At 40.7% G+C, this 19,070-nt stretch overlaps 3 protein-coding genes across 6 annotated transcripts; 2 read left to right on the forward strand and 1 right to left on the reverse strand.

Annotated features, from left to right (window-relative positions):
- The first annotated feature begins 392 nt into the window (after positions 1-392).
- Positions 393-2,696, forward strand: acp5a (acid phosphatase 5a, tartrate resistant). Of its 2 annotated transcripts, none has more exons than XM_051384740.1 (6): positions 393-488; positions 1,084-1,174; positions 1,307-1,506; positions 1,608-1,732; positions 1,817-2,162; positions 2,243-2,696. In XM_051384740.1, exons 2-6 carry the CDS (start codon positions 1,084-1,086, stop codon positions 2,480-2,482), a joined length of 1,002 nt encoding a protein of 333 aa, XP_051240700.1. In that variant the 5' UTR covers positions 393-488; the 3' UTR covers positions 2,483-2,696. The 2 variants fall into 2 exon arrangements, with proteins under 2 accessions (XP_051240700.1, XP_051240701.1); XM_051384741.1 differs by lacking the exon at positions 393-488 and adding an exon at positions 926-988.
- A 2,496-nt stretch (positions 2,697-5,192) lies between these two features.
- Positions 5,193-13,344, forward strand: syce2 (synaptonemal complex central element protein 2). 3 transcript variants are annotated; one of them, XM_051384747.1, is made up of 5 exons: positions 5,193-5,355; positions 11,037-11,112; positions 11,423-11,502; positions 11,660-11,774; positions 11,956-13,344. In XM_051384747.1, the coding sequence occupies exons 2-5, from the start codon at positions 11,038-11,040 to the stop codon at positions 12,154-12,156; spliced, it is 471 nt and encodes a 156-aa protein (XP_051240707.1). In that variant the 5' UTR covers positions 5,193-5,355; position 11,037; the 3' UTR covers positions 12,157-13,344. The 3 variants fall into 3 exon arrangements, 2 of the variants coding, with proteins under 2 accessions (XP_051240707.1, XP_051240706.1); XM_051384746.1 differs by lacking the exons at positions 5,193-5,355; positions 11,037-11,112 and having other exon boundaries at positions 11,178-11,502; XR_007881602.1 differs by lacking the exons at positions 5,193-5,355; positions 11,037-11,112; positions 11,660-11,774 and having other exon boundaries at positions 11,119-11,502; positions 11,956-12,040.
- On the reverse strand, positions 12,531-17,160 carry gcdha (glutaryl-CoA dehydrogenase a). Its single transcript, XM_051384734.1, has 12 exons — positions 16,856-17,160; positions 16,271-16,380; positions 16,074-16,103; positions 15,809-15,949; positions 15,509-15,571; positions 15,132-15,302; positions 14,906-15,035; positions 14,144-14,360; positions 13,924-14,027; positions 13,600-13,725; positions 13,360-13,520; positions 12,531-12,977 (listed from the first exon to the last, which is right to left on the reverse strand). The coding sequence occupies exons 2-12, from the start codon at positions 16,371-16,373 to the stop codon at positions 12,904-12,906; spliced, it is 1,320 nt and encodes a 439-aa protein (XP_051240694.1). The 5' UTR covers positions 16,374-16,380; positions 16,856-17,160; the 3' UTR covers positions 12,531-12,903.
- Positions 17,161-19,070: the final 1,910 nt, after the last annotated feature.

Genomic DNA, 19,070 nt, shown 5'->3' on the forward strand with positions numbered 1-19,070 from the left:
ATCAAAGTGAGAAGAGGGCTATTTTCAGTTAAAGTGACAGGAGAAGTGTGAAAATAGAGAAAAGGAGGGTAGCGGAAGTTCTGTGAGACTAAACAATTTGTCCATGCCTTCAACATTTATTGTGCTTTATGTTAACCAGTGAACTACTGAAATAAACTCAGTGGGCTACATTTCTTATTCACAGATTATCCAAAAATATATAACCACGGAGATGGAAAAATGATGAAGGGAAACAGTGATTAACACTAAAACTGGAAAAAGTGTAGTCTGGACACCAGCTATAATAACCATTGCGGATCACATGTGGCTCCAGTCCCAAGACTGAGTCAGGGTGTGAGCAATGATCATGCCCCTGCGGCGTGTCCCGGGGCTGGTCCTCCTGCAGCCTCTCCTCCGGGAATGCTGATAAAAGGCGGGCAGGAGGAGCACTGCAAGGACCGAGAGTGTCCCGTCAGGTCATCCTGAGCACACCTCACAAGTTATCAGCTGTGAGTGTTTTTTTTTTTTTATCTCTGAGCTCTGACTTTATTATTTCTGCATGCTGACACCTACTCTTGATAAGATGTTTTTCTTGTCAGCCAGCTTTGTTTTCTTTTTGATGGCAGAGGACTGAGCCATTAGATACTGCTTAACTTTAGTGGTGTGTCTGCTGAGGCTGATGAAGGTCATTTGATGTGTGTGTTTCATGAATAGCAGTTTCTTATTTGAAAGAAGCAGAAATGCAGCAATATGCCTTGACAGACATGAAATTGTGACCTCTGACCCTTTCAGCCTCATAGACATGGCTGCTTTGATTAGCTTCTATTAGCTCCAGCTGGAACATGTCACCTTCAGGCTGCAGCCAATCACAAGTCACCTTTAGGTATAAAGCAAGAGACCATGTTGTTTGGTAAGGTAGGAGGGGGAGAGAGGGAGGAAGCATAGGCTTGCATGATAAGCTGCAGTTGCGGTTTGTGTCACGTGCCGCTTCTGGTTTCTTTGCTCAGACGTATGTGACTCTTACTTTCGGTTATGACTCTTGTTCTCCTTTTTTGCTGTTCTGCTGTTAACTGAAGATCTGATTGTTTTTGTGTTTCTTTAAAGATGGCACTTACAATAGTATCCATCTTAATTGCTGCCATCCCTGTGGCCTACTGCTATCCTACTGCCTTCCAAGACCTGGAGGAAATTGGCAGTAAGTGTCACTCAGACATGGGGATTCAATATCTCTCGTGAACACCTTTTTTTTTTTTTTTTTTGGTATCCGTGTGAGGTCTCGCCTCTCCGATGCTCAACTTCTAAGATTTTGCTCTATGTTGCTTTACAGCAAACAGAACCTCCATCAAGTTCCTGGCTGTAGGAGACTGGGGTGGAGTGCCTTATCCCCCCTACATCACCGCCGTGCAGAAGGCTACAGCTCGAGAAATGAGCAAAGTAGCAGAGCAGATGGGAGCTGACTTTATTCTGGCCCTTGGCGATAACTTCTACTACAAAGGCGTGGACAGTGTGGATTCCCCTCGGTTTGAGGTCAGTTGAGTAAACTTTGTTTTCTGAAATTACTTTTTTGTTTTTAAAAGGGGGGAAAAATGCTGATGTTGAAGCAACACTGTGGGTCTATTTTCTATCAGGACACTTTTGAGTCTGTGTACACTGCGAAGTCTCTCAAAGTCCCCTGGTACGTTCTTGCTGGCAATCATGACCATGCAGGGAACGTCAAAGCCCAGATCGAGTACAGCCACAAATCTGACAGATGGTAAGGAGCAACTTGTTTCCTAAAGCAGAGTCTGGCAAGTTCTGAGCTCCTTAAACTGAAACTCCTTTCTGACTTCATTCATAGGCGATTCCCCTCTTACTATTACGAGCTGAACTTCCACATTCCCAACACGGGGAAGACGTTAACCATCATCATGCTTGACACCATAATGCTGTGCGGCAACTCTGACGACTACGTGGACAAGAAGCCCAGAGGCCCCCTGCGTGCAGTGGATGCCAACCGTCAGCTGACCTGGCTGCAGGAGAGACTGGCTCGCTCCAAGGCAGACTTCCTGTTGGTGGCCGGCCACTACCCTGTGTGGTCCGTGTCTGAACATGGGCCAACAGAGTGCCTTCTACAAAGGCTTCATCCTCTGCTCATTAAATACCAGGCCACTGCTTATCTCTGCGGCCATGACCACAATCTGCAGGTAGGTTCATGCAAAATGTACCAAACACTTCTCAATCTGCAAAGCCGCTTTGCCTTCAATCTCGTCTTTGTCCCCTACAGTACATTGAAGAGTCTGGTGTGGGCTACGTGGTGAGCGGTGCTGGAAACTTCCTGGATCCAGATGTCCGTCACTGGAACCATGTTCCCAAAGGTTCTGTGAAGTTCTTCACCGGCCAAGCTTCAACACTGGGAGGCTTCATCCATGCGGAAGTCACAAAGGACAAGATGATTGTGACCTTCTTCCAGGCTAAAGGCACTTCTCTCTATCGCACTGTCCTCTCCCAAAGGAACTTTGAGTAGACTAGCTAACCACTGGAGATCGGTCAACTTGTCAGTTACATACAGTATTAGGCTGCAGTGTAGAGATCAAAGTAATTGCTGTTAATCCTGTTTGTTTTTTTTAAACCTTGGCATTAATATTTCAAAGCACTTGAGGTATGTTTTTAAAAAATCAACTAGTTTTACATGTAAATTCATTGTATGATAAGCGAATAAATGTGGTTTGTAAATTTGACTTGTGCCGTTAGTTTCAACACAGACTTGTCTTGCAACTTGCTTACAGTGTCATCTGCAGCCGTAGCTGAAACTAGACCTGCTTGGTGTGACTGAGGAAGCTGTTTCCTGATGGAAATAAGGAAACTTGATATGAGGCTTGCTTGGGGTGACTTTTAGTACCAAAATATAGTAATTTTCATTTTGCTCAATGTATTCACACTCCTTGTCAGATGTGTTGCAAGCACAGCCTTCATTTAACCATCTCATATGAACCCCCTTGTAGCTGCTCTTAACAATTCTGTTTCAATGTGAATGTCCAGGTCTTAACATTTTAAAGATTATGGGCTAGTCTAGGTTTGCACTTCTCTGGTCCTGAGGCTGTGATTGAAATACTGCAACATGAATTTCTCTGCAGAAAACATTACAGGGGCAAAAAAGCACATGGAATAGGAGATATTTATCTGGGCCTAGTTTGCTCTCATGAGGAGTCTAGGTAAGAATATACTGTAAGTTTGCAGTCGACACAGTAGGTGAGTATTGCAAATATGAGTGTACAAACACAGTGGCTCCTTTGTTCTGTTCTTGGTCAATCAGGTGACTGTTATATGTCATGAACTTCCAGCTCTGCACATCTAAGCCTTTAAAATTCCCAAGGCTTGTATATCACCCCAAACTTGGCTGCTAATTCTGTAGCTATACAATTTGGGGAAAATAATTGTTACTAAACGACCTAACTGACAGAATTGCAAAGATTTCCAAATGAGGATTATGGTGCTAATAATGGCTGGTACTTGACCTTAGATTAGTTAAATAGCCCAGCAGTAGCCCTTTTGCAGAATTACAGCTGTTTATGTATTTTGTGGCTTTGTTTAATTTTCTTGATTTAGTGAAAACCATACTGCAGGGGTGAGAAAAACATTAGTGTGGGTGGGTGGGTGTGTGTGATGAGAGCTGTATTTTAGAATTCACTACAATGTACGCATTTTAATTACTATCATTTGCAACATTCAAATTTGCTAGTGTCTCAAGAACAGCCCTTACATGTATGGGACATACAATAGTTTTATGCTCGTCATGTTCTAGGCCCATGTGTGGAGTTCACATGCGGACGTGGTTGGCTGCTGCTGAGGGGCAGGAGAGGTCAAGACTGCTGCAGTCACAGCTTTTTTGTCCATCGCAGAGAGCCACCTGGCCTGCCAACAGAGGATTAGGCTGATTGGCAGTTGCAGCAAACAGGATAAACTCAGCCAACCAATGACAATTAACCTGGGAGCGAAGCAGGGACCCAGAACAGACCGGTCTCTATTTTTACTCTCTCCTCCTGACATGCTGAGTTTTGTTTTGCTTTATTACTTCAGTGATGTAAGCAGGTTCACTTCACCTCTTTATTCTGCATTGAGAAAATAAATATGTACAATTTATGCAAATTAACCCTGTATGTTGGTTAATAGGTTCACAAACCAACAAACAGGCCAGGGCATGCTTTAATGTCTTACTGTATTATGTGATAACAATCATGTCTGTGTATGTTGCTTGTCCTAACCCCTGTTGGGCTACTATAGGGTTACTGACTCTTAGTGTGTGTTGTCCTGATCCAATTAGGATGAGTTACAGTCCACTGGTGTCATGCATCGTCACACAGAGCTAGACTGACAGAACTGAGTCAGTGCCAATAAGAAATGGGCCAAGAATAAGCTGTCACCTGAGGATAAAGGACAGGTAAGGACCACTTAACCCTGACTGACGTAAACTCGCTGCGGACCAAAATAAGCCTCACAGGGTTACAAATCGTGTCAGACAGATTGATGATTAGACACTATCTGACTTTAGAGTAATTATTCTTGTATGTGTTGATCTTGGCAAGGAGGTTCCCAGTAGTAAACAGTTCAAATGTATGATTAAAGCCGCTAACATTTATATTTTGTTAATAAAAATCAAATTATAGGGGGTCGCACTTTGTGATGAACCTACAGAGAACCCCCTGAATCTGCAGCTCCCTCAGCTTTATAGTCACTTTCAGTTCATTGTTTACCCACTGTACACTTTGTTCACCACCTGCTCAGCACCAAACAGCAGACGGACACAGTGAGAAAGTAGCTGGTGAACTTAGTGGAGCATTTAGCAGCTACAGAGACAGATATTTCCCTCATGAACTGGTAGACCAAAAACAGAGAACAATCATCCGCTGTCCAGACACACAACTGCAAACAAATGATAATGCTGCGCCATAATTGCTGGGTGTGTAAATAAGCAGTTGTTTGGATACGAGTCCACCATTTTAACTTAGTAAGTCATAACATATTCCTGTCAGTAGCACAAGAACCCCAACATAGCTCCAACAAGGCCAAATCACATCGTCTCACATCCCATCGAAGAAACAGGAAGAAAAACTGCACTGACAAAGAAGAGCAAGGTCACATGAAACTAACCAAGAGAGATATGCAGAACAAGGTATTGGGTGTATTTTACTGATACTGACACTGTTGACTAGCATGTAACCTAGTGGGAGCCATGTACTGTAGAGTTTCAGAAGTGGCCAAACAAAACTGTTGTGTGAGTGCAGTGCAGTAATCCTGCACTGCACTCACATGTTCCACTTCAAAATCCAAACAACTGAAATGTTTCTTGCCACCAGTGAGCACAAACTGAAGGATAATTTCACAAGACGTTCGCCTTAGGTAAGTATTGTGTCATCATTTTTAAAAAAGGAAACAGAACTTTTGATAACTTGCTAGGTTGCTTTTTATTAATACAGAAAAAATAGCTTTTAGACTTGAAGTCAGTTAGCACAGTGTGGGATCCTGCAACACAAATACCCAGGTGCCCTGATAGCTCACCTGGTAGAGCTGCTGCCCCATGTACCAAGGCTGAGACCGACTCCAACCTGTGGCTCTTTGTTGTGTGTCATCCCCCTTCATTCCCAACTTCACAGCTGCCTCTGTCGATAAAAGGCAATAAAAGCCCCCAAATACCCAGTTTCAGAAGCTACACTAGAAATTATTATTATTATTATTATTATTATTATTATTATTATTATTATTACCCATGGTTAAAGCAACATGTTTATTCTGGTCCATCACCTTATCACAATCTAATCTTCTTCAAGTCTTAATTGGCTCCACCTTTCACCTCTCACCTGTGCCACCAGTGCACTTCCCATAGTGTCAGCGCAGAGTTTGGAGCACTAAGATCTCCTCAAGTCAGGACTGAAAAAGCCATTTAAAAAAAAGTTACATTCAAGTTGTAATTTGTTGATCTCCTTAAATAAAGGTGCATGTGTTATTTCAAAGACATGTTTTATCAGAGAACTGAATAAGTACCTACATGAGAACTAATGGGTAGTAGAATTAGAAAATGGTATATTAAATAAGGAGAGAGAGAGGAGGTGAAGGGGTGAGAAGAATTTGTTAAAACCCCTGACTTGGCTTTCAACAATCAAATTTAAAATGAGAGGAGAAAACATCCTTAGGTATTGTTTAGTGAGGAGTGTGGGGGTGAGGCTTGATCAGACTGGACTGAAAGTTGTCTAGCAGCATGAGCAGTATTGGAATAAAAAATTAAAAAAAAGACATGAAATGGCAAAATAAAAATACATAAAAAAATGCTGAGTTAATATAATTTTAGGCATGTTCATGAATTGTTACATATCCTGTACACTACAGTTAAACATCTAGACATGGTAGCTCACCTGGTAGAGCACCATCTGTTATTACTCTTCTCTACCTGCTCCTTCTGTCTGTTTACACTCCATCACTCCTTTCACCCCACAACTTTCTTTGAAGTACATCTACAACACTCCTCCCTCTTGGGACTCTATTGTTGGCTGTCTCTGCACACCCCAACCTGATCCAACGAATTCTGTCTCACAACCAGAATAACAATATAAGTTTCTGAAGTTTGTCCACTAAGATTGGGCTGCTGCTGTCCGATTATCTAATTCCACGGCTCAAAAGTAATAAAAGGATGCTGTATTAAAGGCTAAGCTTCTCATCTAATCTTCTCTCCCTAATCTCCATCCCGGACTGCATACAGGCACTCTGGGTTTCAGATAGAATGAGCAATGTTAGCTCAATGAGAGTTCCCCCAAATTATTTAATACAAAAAAGGCAATGTTAATACTCTGATGTTTGTCCAGAGAGAGCCAGTAAAGGTAGAATAATCTAATTTTTAGTTGTGGATGCAGGCAGAGAAAAAAAAATCTGAAATTAATAAAAGTGCTGATACTGTGCAAATGTGTGTGTGTGTGTGTGTGTGTGTGTGTGTGTGTGTGTGTGTGTGTGTGTGTCTGTGTGTGTGTGATGCCACAGCCTTCATGTGCTTTTAATATCCCAGGATTTCTGCATCTCAGCCAATATCCTGCTTAAAATGGACCCTGAAATCTGTCTTTCTGAGTTGCGTAACAGTGTCGATGATTTTTGGTGCCAACAAGCAAAAGTAGGGAGAGCTGCAGTTAGATCCTAAACACATTTTAACTGTGTAACACATACCCAAATACCCAGATTCTTAAAGAATAGGATTTTATTGCTGGATTTATTGTAGTTATTATTACTCGATTATTTCTCTATTTCGTTTAATTTTACTGTGCTTGTCCTTAGAGGGCCTCACATGGTCATCTGAAAGAGGTCACCTCCACTAATTGAATTAACTTCACCCTATTAGTTAGCAACTTAGGGCCAATCCTGCTCAGCACCAGAAATATATTTAGGATCAGAAGATTGAGACACAAGTGTAAAGTGCAAACTTATCTTAGCATAGTATCCACCTTTATTTTACACAAGAACTCATCACAGACACTTCACTCTCCTGTAATGTGCACACTGCTCTCTGCGTCATTTATACTGTATAATATGCTGTATAATACAATGTAGAGTCACTCAGTGAAACAGTTTTTTAAGTCTTTGACTGGATCTGTCGTTCACTGGAGTTAAACCCCCCCCTCGGTCATGGCCAAAACATGAAACTAAGTAAGTTCAATAAATTAGTCGAAGCAGGTTAGGATCCTACATAAAAACAAATGTAACCGCATGGATGGATGAACATTCATGATGCTAAATTGGCACAAATCCACAGGGAAAATTAATAAGTGAAGGCCGTCCCACTGACATTCCCAGGCTCTGATCCTGAGAAAATTAGCTGTTTGTTTCTGTCTTGGTCAAGTATCAGTAACTCCAACAGAAGTAAATCCATACATTCACAATGGCCTTGATCACTGCTTATGTATGATTCCAGTCAGATGTGGAAAATATCAAAAGTCTTAATGCATAGTTTGCTGGATTAGCGACACTCGCTGATTTTTATGAGATCTTCCCAGAAATTGTTCAACTTTTCACAAAGTAGATTGGGGTAAAATGTGCTTCAGAGGTGAAAACAAGGAGCCAAAGAAGCTCAACTAAATAGGAAAACCAAAGCGATGGGGGATAAGAGTGTTAAAAGGAGATGCACCACGTGAAAATGGTCTGGGATCCTTTTATGCTGCCTCATGCATCACTCTCCTTTGGGAGTGGCAGGTTGTAGGACGGGGTGTTGACACTGAGGGAGGTGGGGAAAAATGAGGGGATGTACGGGATGACGGTCATCAGAGGGCTGGTCAGCTCGGTATCATGCAGGGGAGTCATGGGGATGATGACATCGTCCTGGTCCCACACATGGAAGGCATTTGGGTGGGAGTGGCTAAGGGCAGGTGGTATGTGCAGAGGGCTGACTCCTTCCCCCTCGCCGCCTTTTGTCATGTCCTCATCGGGTGGGCCCAGCAAACAGTCTGTGGACGGATAAAAGAGTAGAGTTTGCTTCAGTTTTTCATTTAAGTAAAGCTTGTGGCTGTTGTAGAAAAACCACTCACAAGTTTGCTTCATCGTTGCTGCACTTTTGCTTGAGAAATGGAGAAAAGGAAAGTTACAAGGAGATATTTCGAATAAAGATGATATATTGTATCTGATTAAGGGTATGAACCCCAAAATTCTCATATAGATTTGACACAATTCAATACATATTCTCTACAGAAAAAATGAAAGAGTGCTCCATTTATTATAAGTAATTTACAGATTTTGGGGAGCATTGTGACACAAAACAAAAGCAAAAAATAACCAGATGTGGTGACAAATACTGTACAGCACATTAATAGAGGATATCTGCCCACATCACTGCTTGACAGACTTTCAGCAAACTGCAACACACTTCATTTCTGAGTTCATAATCATACAATGCTTAAATTAAATATTGCTTTATTCATCATATATATGGAACCAAAAGCCTTGCTTTGTATGTTACACTGCATCTGTAGTTGCACACAACATTTATCCAAGTTAGTTCAGTCAGTGCAGATTCCTTGATGGTAGATGGTGGATGAAATCGTGTTACCATACACCACAGCTCAACAAGTTTATTTTGTGCCTCCTGTAGTTGAGGGCTAAATAAACAAATTACATATACTACATCATCAAATATGATTAAATCAAATTGATTGCATAAGGGTCGACACAGGACAAGACTTATAAAGATGCCAACAAGAGTTCTGAAATACAACTATGAACCCACTACCTGTAATAGACTGGAGTGGCTACCTGTTATATCCAGCATGAGGTCTTTAATGAGGTGACCCACGATGGCGTAAGCCACAGCAACAACGACCAGGGCGGCCATCACGAGGTAGAGAACTGATTTAGGGAGCTGGATGAGGTCCCTGGGAGGAGGCTTGTACTCCGTATAAAGTGGCTCCACATTATGGACCAAGTACTGGAATGAAAGTCCGCCTTCGCCTGTGTAGTTAAAGCTCTCCATATTCCCAGTCTCCACTTCCTCCAGTGATTGGTAGTTATTCCATTATATTCACAGTGAAAATGTTACCAGTTTGATTTATCCACTTGCTCAGGTGTCACTTCCTAAAATGCAGAGAGGCAGAGTAAGTAAACACATTTATATCTTATTTATTTAACTCAAATACACGGCAGGTGGAAGAGTGTGATGTAAATATATTCAAAAAGCTATAGAAATGTAATCTTTTATTTACCTTTTAATATATAAAGAGCTACTTTTATGACACTTGATGAACATAAAAATAGGCCAGTGATTAAATTCACCCACCTGTCAGGCCCAAGTTTTTGCCGCCTCCAGATTAAACACATTTGGGTCTCTGCAGCGCCGATTCACCAACATCTCTCTTCATGACTTTCATTAGTGTCACGTTGTGAACATCAGTTCATCCTCCACCAGACATCAGGACATTTCACACAGCCTCTGCCCCTCACTGCTGTGTGCTGTGTCCTCTGTCCTGGGATAATCCAGACTGTGGGCGGTGACACAGAGAGGCAGAGAGAGAGAGAGAGAGAGAGAGAGAGGGGAAGGGAGGGATTACACTTCCAATCACAGCAGATCAATCAACCCCTCTCATCCCATAACACTTAATCCACCACAAACAATCTGAGTGCTTTCTTCTCCCCTGCAATGCTCACACACATTACACCCACACATACACGTACATGAACTCAATCTTTGATAAGAAGTTCTTAGTTGTTTTAATGCAAATCCTCAAGACTTCCTGACTAGAAAGGCTCAAATTAACTTCTACCCCACTTCTGGATTTGTTTCTATTTTAATCACAACAGTAATATAATTTCTTATAATCTCCAACTAGTCTTTAAAATAGTTGATACATGAGGTTTTATTTCCATATTCTAAATTGAATGGGTGTTGCATTGATTTAATAACAGTGTTGTATTATTTTGCACCTACCCAATGTTACCAAATTATATATTAAAACAAATAAAATAACCCCTAACTCTTATTATGAGGACTATTTTTACAGTGTGCTGGTGCTAACTTAATGTTCTTTATTTATTTAAGCACTGAAAACCAGGTGAGAGCGGCTCATATTATCCAGAGACTACATATAAGTTACATATATTTTATACAGTTTATGATTTTAACAAAATAACGTTAAAACACAAAGAATATAAAACAATTCGCGGGATTTCGTCTTGTTTTAAGAGATAGAGGAAACTCCGGACTAGCTATCGTTAGCCAGATTTAGCACTGAGCTAAGCTAACTTACGCTAGCTAGTAAGATAGCTGATGTAAGTTAAGTTATATGCGTACACACACAGCTAACGTGTGGTATATATTTCTGTAAGTGAAATTATAAGCATTTGTTTGTTACATGTTGTATCTGGATATTTGTAATTATTATGTGGTTTACAAGAGTGAAGCTAACGTTATAGCTAATGCTATGTTGAACAGCCAAAAGGGATTAGCTAAAGCTAAAAGGGCTCTGTATCTAACTGAGGGTTGAACCATCTCCTTTCGCTCACTTTAGAAGACATTTTACATAATTTATGTATTTTTAAAAAAGAGTGTCTTTTTTCAGAATGGATTTTTTCTTTGAGGACCTACCATCCACCTCACAGTCCACTCCCAAGAGCAGACATGAAGAGTCACAGATGGTAACATATATCATATGACACATCATATATTATAATTTAATGGAGTAATCATACGTAATAATATTAATATCCTCTGAGAACAGTCTTTGTATTAAATCATTTATTCAAACATAAATGTCATGTCATGATAAATAAATGGAAAAATATAATAAAACTCAACATATCTTGTTCCCATCCCTTCCCAGATGATAACTTATTTCCCCAAGTCAACCTTTTGTTCTCACGGGAAAATCTAAAATCTGTTTTATGTGCATACCTGATGATGATGGTGTTTATAGCTGCTTTTTTCTCTCTGCCCTTGGCAATAAAGACAGACGACACAGAGGATGACTCATCAAGAGGGAAGTCCTCAAACGTGAGCATGACTGAGATGCAAGAGCCGCTTTCCAGGTACAGAATTACCTTCACAGTCCAATCACATTCACTGAAACAATAATCCATGTAGCAGCTATGTTGAGCAGAACTGTAAACTTTTAACCCAGGATGAACAGTAGACATTTAAAGTTAAAGCCACTTCAACCTACATGTATGACAATATCTACTGTAGCTCAAGAATAGATGACATCAGCAGAAGAGTGCAGGATCTAGTTGAAAAGATTAACGACAGCCGCACCAGTGACCAGACAGTGATGGACAGCTTTCAGGAAAAGTTAATGGAGAAGGTACAAAACTTATTACAAGCTTCTAGTCCTGTTCTTTATATTGCTTTATTCCACAGCTATGTACATACTTGCAGTACTCATGCAGAAGTAACATGCTAATTGTGGATCGATATATTCTGTTGTCCACTGTTTGTCTTGTACTTTGTCTGATTTTTTTTTTACCCCACATTTTATTCCCTAGGTGACAGAGATGTGCCAGCAAATGAAGGAGCACATGTACACGGTCTACGAGGAGAACAGTAATGAGATGCAGGTGAAGCTGCAGGAGCTGTCAGAGGTGCTGGAGAGCTGCACTAAGCTCAACACAGAGCTCATGGAGGCCACCAACGCGCTGGCAGGTCTCAGAGAGGGTCTGGCCATTAGCAAGATGTCAGAACCCTGATCAACTAGTTAAGGTTCGGATGTCTGTATTATTTTAAACTAGTTCATGTGTTATTCTGAAGTAGTTTACCCGTTCTTCTTTCAAGAGTACATGACTGTGTCTTTGTTATCAGGACAGTAGTTCAGGTTACAGCTTATGACTGAATCCAAAACAAAAGCTGAATCCATGTTTTAGTTATGTTCAATTTCAGTATTTGTTGAGTCAATAGACAAAACTAACAAGAATAATTCAAAGATAATTATTTGTCTCTCAGGTGTTAACATTTGATATTAATATATTATATTTCCCCACTGTGTCTATGTAACGTTTGTGTTTCACCAGAACTTAAATGTGTGTTTGAATTGGTGACACAGAATCTCAGCTACACTCACTCATATGTTCTCACTCATTCAAAGCCATTTATTTACATTTCATTCAATTATCACATAATAAACCAACTCATAATGCCACAACTTTTACATGCACCTACCTGATCAATACCTGAAGTATATTTCAAGCATCTTAACTGTGCAAATGTCATGACAGTTGGACCCATCACTTTCCTAAGTTGACCGTACACATATATAGAAGCAGTAATAATCCGCTCCTATCTGTTGTTTAAAAAATATATAAATGTGATAAGGAGATTTAAATCCACCTCATATTTCTACACATGTAAGTTTTCCCGATGAGGTTGTGTTCCTCAGAGGCCAGATGAACAGGTAGTACAAATCCACATCAGGTCCATTTCAAGAAGATGGTAGACCGTTACTTTTCAACAGTGAACGACTGCAGCCCCGTGATGGCTCTTCCCAGGATCAAAGCATGAATGTCATGAGTTCCTATGGAGAACAATGAACAAAACAGTATAAACAAGTTGTTTTCACATAAAGGGTTTCTCCATTTTAGACAGTACTGTGTACTACTACTATAACAGTAAACCTTTTTTTATTTTTTATTTTATTTTTTTTACAATACATTTGGTAACATTTATTTGTATTGACATTTTATTTAAAAATGTTTACTTGAACAATGCATGCATGAAATAGATTCAATGTGGACCAGCCATAAAAATGTCTCTCTATCTCTCTGCACTGCTGACCTCTGGTGGTGGATGTACAGACTTGCAGCTAAAGTTTGAAATCCTTTTCACTGCTCACTTCCTTCCATTGGTACTGTTATGTTAAAATAAAAAAACAGATGTTTCCACTGGTGTGTGCCTACCCTCGTATGTGTTAACGGCCTCCAGGTTCATCACGTGACGGATAATGTGGTACTCATCTGAGATACCATTTCCTCCCAGCATGTCTCTGGCTTGTCTGGCAATATCCAATGCCTTACCACAGCTATTCCTCTTTAGCATGGAGATCATGTCTGGTGCTGCCCTATTAGGAGAAAAATATATTAAAGACAAAGTTTTTTTATAGAAGAAAGTATTGTAAAGACAGAAAGAGAGAGACTCACTTCTTCTCATCAATAAGTCTTCCAAGGACCAGACATGACTGCAGCCCAAGGGTGATCTCTGTCAGCATGTCAGCCATTTTCTTCTGCATTAGCTGGTTCCTGGCCAGCGGCACCCCAAACTGGATTCTGATTGGAAGGTAGAAATACATGAAAACCAATCTGTCTCTAAAAAGAGCTGAGGCTGGCATAACACGAGGAGACTGTATGGACAGAGTGGTAATGCTAACGCTCACACTTTTTTCACTGGATTTGGATTGTGTTATGTCTATAAGCTGTGACCTTGGCTTTAGTGAGCACAGATACTGTAGAAAGAATATCATGTACCTGTCCAGAGTGTACTGACGGGCAGCGTGGAAGCAGAATTCAGCAGCTCCCAGAGCCCCCCATGCAATGCCGTACCGGGCATTGTTCAGACAGCCGAATGGACCCTGGTCAAAAAGGTCATCAACAGAAGAAATGTAAGAAATCAGCACACAGAAACATTAATGTTTCAAATTATTTTTTTTAGAGGAGTTGAACTTGATTTAAGAGAGCAGCCACTTACAGCTAGACCAGAGACATTGGGCAGCAGGTTCTCCTGGGGAACTTCCACTTCGTCCATTAGGATCATGCCTGTGGCTGAGGCCCTCAGCGAGAACTTGCCTTCAATCTTGGGGGTGGCGAAACCCTTCATTCCACGCTCCAAGATGAAACCCCGCACCCTGCCATCCTCACACTTGGCCCACACCACTGCAATGTCTGCCAAAGGGGAATTTGTGATCCTAGAAGAGGAAAGAGAGTGAGTAACAACACAAAGGCGGTCAATAATGACATTATATGTATTTCCAGTTTCAACTGAACTAAAATCTAGTCTATCACAAAACTATCCCCAAAGAGAGCAGGCCCTTTCAACTTGTCTGATGGCATGGCATACTGGCAGCACTATAGTAACAGTTCTTTTCACATCATTAGTCTCAAAATACCGGACCTCCATGTGTCAGAAACAGTCCCCATTTGTAGACAGTAAAGAGGGTCGGATACATTTTAAACTACCTTATACTCCAAAAGTAAAGGTGACACTGAGACAAAATGAATTCAGTAACATTTATTGTTCTTTATTTTGTTGCCATATAATTAATTATTTATATTCAATAGGTTTTTCACAGTATCAGATTTAACAGATCTAACATGGCAAAATCTAAAGCACACATCACTGTCCAGCACTAGTGTCAGTATCTGTCCCACTCTAAGTCAATAGAGAGCTTTGAGAATAAAAAATACTCCACCAGGAAAGCCAGTGCTTTTTGTATTGTGTCATTCTACCTACCAGGTCTTGGCTCCACTGATGGTGAAGGTGCCACTGGATGAGTTGTATTTGGCCTTGGTCTCCATACTGCTTGGATCACTGCCGTGGTTGGGCTCTGTCAAGCCAAAGCAGCCCAGGATTTCTCCACGAGCTGCACAACAGATGAACACACAAGGGACAATCTTGAGGCCGTCCTTTGCCATTTTTTAAAACGTTGTGTACAAATGTAGAAGATTGTCACTCTCACCGAGCCGGGGCAGGTACTTCTCCTTCTGGGCCTCTGTGCCGTAAGCATTGATAGGGTGCATGACCAGTGAAGACTGGACGCTCATGGCTGACCGATAGCCACTGTCCACTCTCTCAACCTCTCTGGCAATCAAACCATATGCTACATAACTAGTGCCTGCACAGCCGTACCCTGCAGGAAAAGTAAAACACAGTGTAAAGTAATCCTAATCCCAACATAACAAACACATACATAAAACATATAGAAAACAAATGTATAGGCACATAAAGAGCTTCAGAATACTGCAGAACAAAGTTCTTGTTCTTTAAACAAAGGCTTCAATGACTCTTATATTCTGTGGGACAAAATAATGATAATGTATCTTTGTTTCTGTTTACCTTTAATAGTTGGGCCCAGGACACCCAACTCTCCCATCTCTGAGACAATCTCACGGTGAAAATCTGTAGCACAGTGCATGTTGGGAAAATAGACATTTACAATCAAATATTTATGATAAAATAAACACTTCACTGACAGTTAAACTCGACAGGTGAGTACAAAGCCAACACCTGAAACTAAATTAGTCCCATGAGAATAAACAGATAACATTCTTTGATCTGAACATAAGTGAATCTGTTTAGTCAAACAAGGACATACTTCCTCTGTATGCTCTGATCGTGGATGTGTGCTTTGCTTACGTTCATGTCTGTTTGCCATGACAATGCGGGGCATGAGTTTCTCCTGGCAGTAGTCGCGGAAGGAGTCTCGGATCATGATCTCCTCCTCTGTCAGCTGACCCTCAAGATCCAGGGCGTCCCGCCAGTTGAATGACACCTTGGCTGAGGGTCAAAACATTTACACACGCACACACGCACACACAGTGCACAGTGGTTATGTCACTGCAACATGTGGTAAGAGAACGTGTGAAGGAATCTGGACAGGCCAGGTTAAAACTTCACTTACGTGCCTTTGCCGGCTTTTTGTTTTCAACATCTGAAGAAAGAAAATGAAAGGGTTGAGTCCAGTGGATTACACATCATCTTACACAAATTTAAACTATTTATTTCTGTCCGGACTTCCCTATCACTCTTAAACTTCAAACTTTGTCTTACCGGTCCTTTCTATATATTCAAATAATGAATAAAGATTTTGAATGGTACCTTTGGGAGCTGCAGCTGCTGTGCCCTGGGCTCTGGACGCAGTGACAGCGGCACATTTTCGGCTGTTTGAGAGCAGACGAGTGACAGCACCTCTGAGAGCCATATTTTTACTGAACATGGAGGAAAAGGAGAAATATATGTTAAACTTGTAATATTTTTAATATGCTGCTATAAACATTTAAAGCACATTTCCCAGTTAATGACACAATGCAAATATTATGCAACAGCAGCTGAGCTGGTTGAGCTATTTAAAATATGTCTCACATTACAATTAAAGTATTTATGTAAAGTGATTTTAGTAAGTTCATATACACACTTTGTTTTTACTGTTATAACATTACTGTCACTCCATGCAGGAGAGAAAACATGTGATTGGGTTAGAATACTGTCCTAAATGTTTTCTCGGCTCTTCTGGATGCAGGAAAAGGGAAATCAAACTGTTGCCTGTTTATAATGTTTGATCAGAACAAAGCAGCTCTTCCTTTATGAGCAATGTTCAAATATCATAAATCAACTTCTCCATGCATCAGTGTAATCATTTACTGATGTAGGAACCCTTGGTCTAATCAGCCAGCTGTACAGTACCTTGTTCCGCTCGTTGAGTTTATCTGATGATCCGGTGACTTTTCCTCGGGGATGTGAGCGATAGAAGTCGGTTAAATAATCTTTGGCCCGGTGCAACGTCACAGGGATATGTAACGTCAAACATGGGCGCTCTTTTCCTCCATGACAGGTGAGGCAAAAAACACCGGAGCAATGCACGACCTATAGTTGTGCAACGCCTGGAAGTTGTGCAACCCAACTTTGGACTACCTTTAGCGGCAGAAATATAATGATATTAAACACAATTGTGGAGTTTGTGTGTTGGGAGTGTCTGGTGCTGCTGCCTGTGCCGTGTATAGTATGATGTTTTCACTTCTAGGAATTGTGTGAATTAAATTCCCAACACAGTTCCACACTCAAAATGGCGTTTTAGGACTGCTGGGGGACGGGAGTGTGTGGAGCACGGTGTGGAGGGTGTCGGCTCAAGCTCTCCCAGCTCATTGGCTGCTAATATAAGGAACCATATACAGAATGTGTGAGCGGCTGGAGACAGCTTTTATAAGTGACACTGCAGCTGACAGTGGAGGCAGCTGACTATAGGCAAACACAACAGCAACTACATCAACAACAATCATACACACATAATGTTAGGGTTATTTATTCCTGATGTGCGGATTGGGAGGAAACTGTTATGAAGGTTAAAAAAGAGGAGGAGGAAGAAGAAATACCCCCTGAATTTTAAAGCGAAAAGACAGATGACCTTTTACAGTGTAACCAGCCATTGTTTGTATTTATTTCCGGATAAAATATGAAACAATTTATTATCAAAGATCCCCTCCACACATATAATGAGACATAGCCTATACACATTCTCTACTTGGAGCCGTGTGTGTGTCAGTTTTATTACGAAAAATAAGAATAATTTGCACATAAAAATCCTTTAAAAGGCTTCTACTTCATCTGTCTCATTAACTTACTATGAATATGCTCATTTTATTAATTCGCAGTTTTACTGTTGGACACATGATGTCTCCTACTTCACTGTAAAATCCATTGTCAATGTATGGCTGTGAATTTCCACATCACACTTGAAGAAGCTGAATACTGTTGTTGCTGTGCACCTGTCTGTCTGTCTGTCTCTCTCTCTCTCTCTCTCTCTCTCTCTCTCTCTCTCTTTCACCCCAACTGGTCGAGACAGACGACCACCCACCTAGAGCAGAAGGATCTGTCCTAGGTTTCTGCCTTTTAACAGGCATTTTTTTTCCTTTTTAAGTGCTTGCTCATGGTGGTACTGTTGGGTCTCTGTAAATAATGTTATAAGGAGTTCGGTCTACACCTGCTCTATTTGAAAAGTGTCCTGAGATAACTTCTGTTATGAATTGGCGCTATACAAATAAAATTGAATTGAATTGAATTGAATTGAACACTGGGACTGGATTTGTCTTCCAAACTATTTGTGATGTCACAAATCATGCTGTAGGCTAGATTTTCAGTGAGCACAGAGAAACCTTTAACTTTCAGCAGATGAATGTGAAAACATCCTTCTAGTGTCAAACTCTGCACATACATCATTCAGCACAGAGAGGTTCAAACATCACAGTGTAGGAACAAGAAGAAAAACATGTTTTTGAGTGGAGGGGGACACAACATTAAGTCAGCTGACTTTACCAAGACATATTTTTACAGGACGCCTGGTAACATTTATTTATTTGATTGTCTGTTATTTTAGATGTGTACAATGCTTTTCTTAAGATGCCTGATAACATTCGATACCTTTAAATATTTCATTGCTGTACTGGCACCACACATGACACTATTGGGGCCAAAGGTGTGACAATGCAGTTCCTGTCACAGTTCTCCTTTCCCACAAACTAACTGTATGCTCTATTAATGAGTGGAGCCTGCGTTCCAAAGGTGGATGAAGCACTTACGTCCTGCATTTAAATTTGTGTCTAAAGCTGTATAATCATTTAACACAACATTTGATACCTTTAAATTTTTAATTTAATTTGACACATGACTGTGGCCAAAAGGTGTGACAGAGCAGTTTCTATCACAGTTCACCTTCCCACCACTTGAATTGTGTGACGTGATGTGTGAAATGTCTTTCAGAGGAATTTTTGATTTTGGAAAAGATTTTATCAAGTTTGTTTTATCTTTTGTTTTTGGAAACTACATCACAGAGTTGCTGAGTCAGAGAGACAGACAGACAGACAGACAGACAGAAAATAATAGGTTAGTCAGTTATTTATTTGCT

Source organism: Dicentrarchus labrax, unplaced genomic scaffold (assembly GCF_905237075.1).
Source record: "Dicentrarchus labrax unplaced genomic scaffold, dlabrax2021, whole genome shotgun sequence".
NCBI classification, from domain to species: domain Eukaryota; kingdom Metazoa; phylum Chordata; class Actinopteri; family Moronidae; genus Dicentrarchus; species Dicentrarchus labrax.

Excerpts from the sequence above, each read along its gene's own strand:
- acp5a (XM_051384740.1), top strand. The coding sequence starts at position 1,084 with ATGGCACTTACAATAGTATCCATCTTAATTGCTGCCATCCCTGTGGCC. Across the intron at positions 1,507-1,607 it reads TGGATTCCCCTCGGTTTGAG|GACACTTTTGAGTCTGTGTA; the intron begins GTCAGTTGAGTA and ends ATTTTCTATCAG. Across the intron at positions 2,163-2,242 it reads GCCATGACCACAATCTGCAG|TACATTGAAGAGTCTGGTGT; the intron begins GTAGGTTCATGC and ends TGTCCCCTACAG.
- gcdha (XM_051384734.1), bottom strand. The coding sequence starts at position 16,373 with ATGGCTCTCAGAGGTGCTGTCACTCGTCTGCTCTCAAACAGCCGAAAA. Across the intron at positions 15,572-15,808 it reads CATGGCAAACAGACATGAAC|ATTTTCACCGTGAGATTGTC; the intron begins GTAAGCAAAGCA and ends ACTGTGCTACAG. Across the intron at positions 14,028-14,143 it reads CCAATGTCTCTGGTCTAGCT|GGTCCATTCGGCTGTCTGAA; the intron begins GTAAGTGGCTGC and ends CTTTTTGACCAG.
- syce2 (XM_051384746.1), top strand. The coding sequence starts at position 11,237 with ATGATAAATAAATGGAAAAATATAATAAAACTCAACATATCTTGTTCC. Across the intron at positions 11,503-11,659 it reads ATGCAAGAGCCGCTTTCCAG|CTCAAGAATAGATGACATCA; the intron begins GTACAGAATTAC and ends TATCTACTGTAG. Across the intron at positions 11,775-11,955 it reads AGGAAAAGTTAATGGAGAAG|GTGACAGAGATGTGCCAGCA; the intron begins GTACAAAACTTA and ends TTTATTCCCTAG.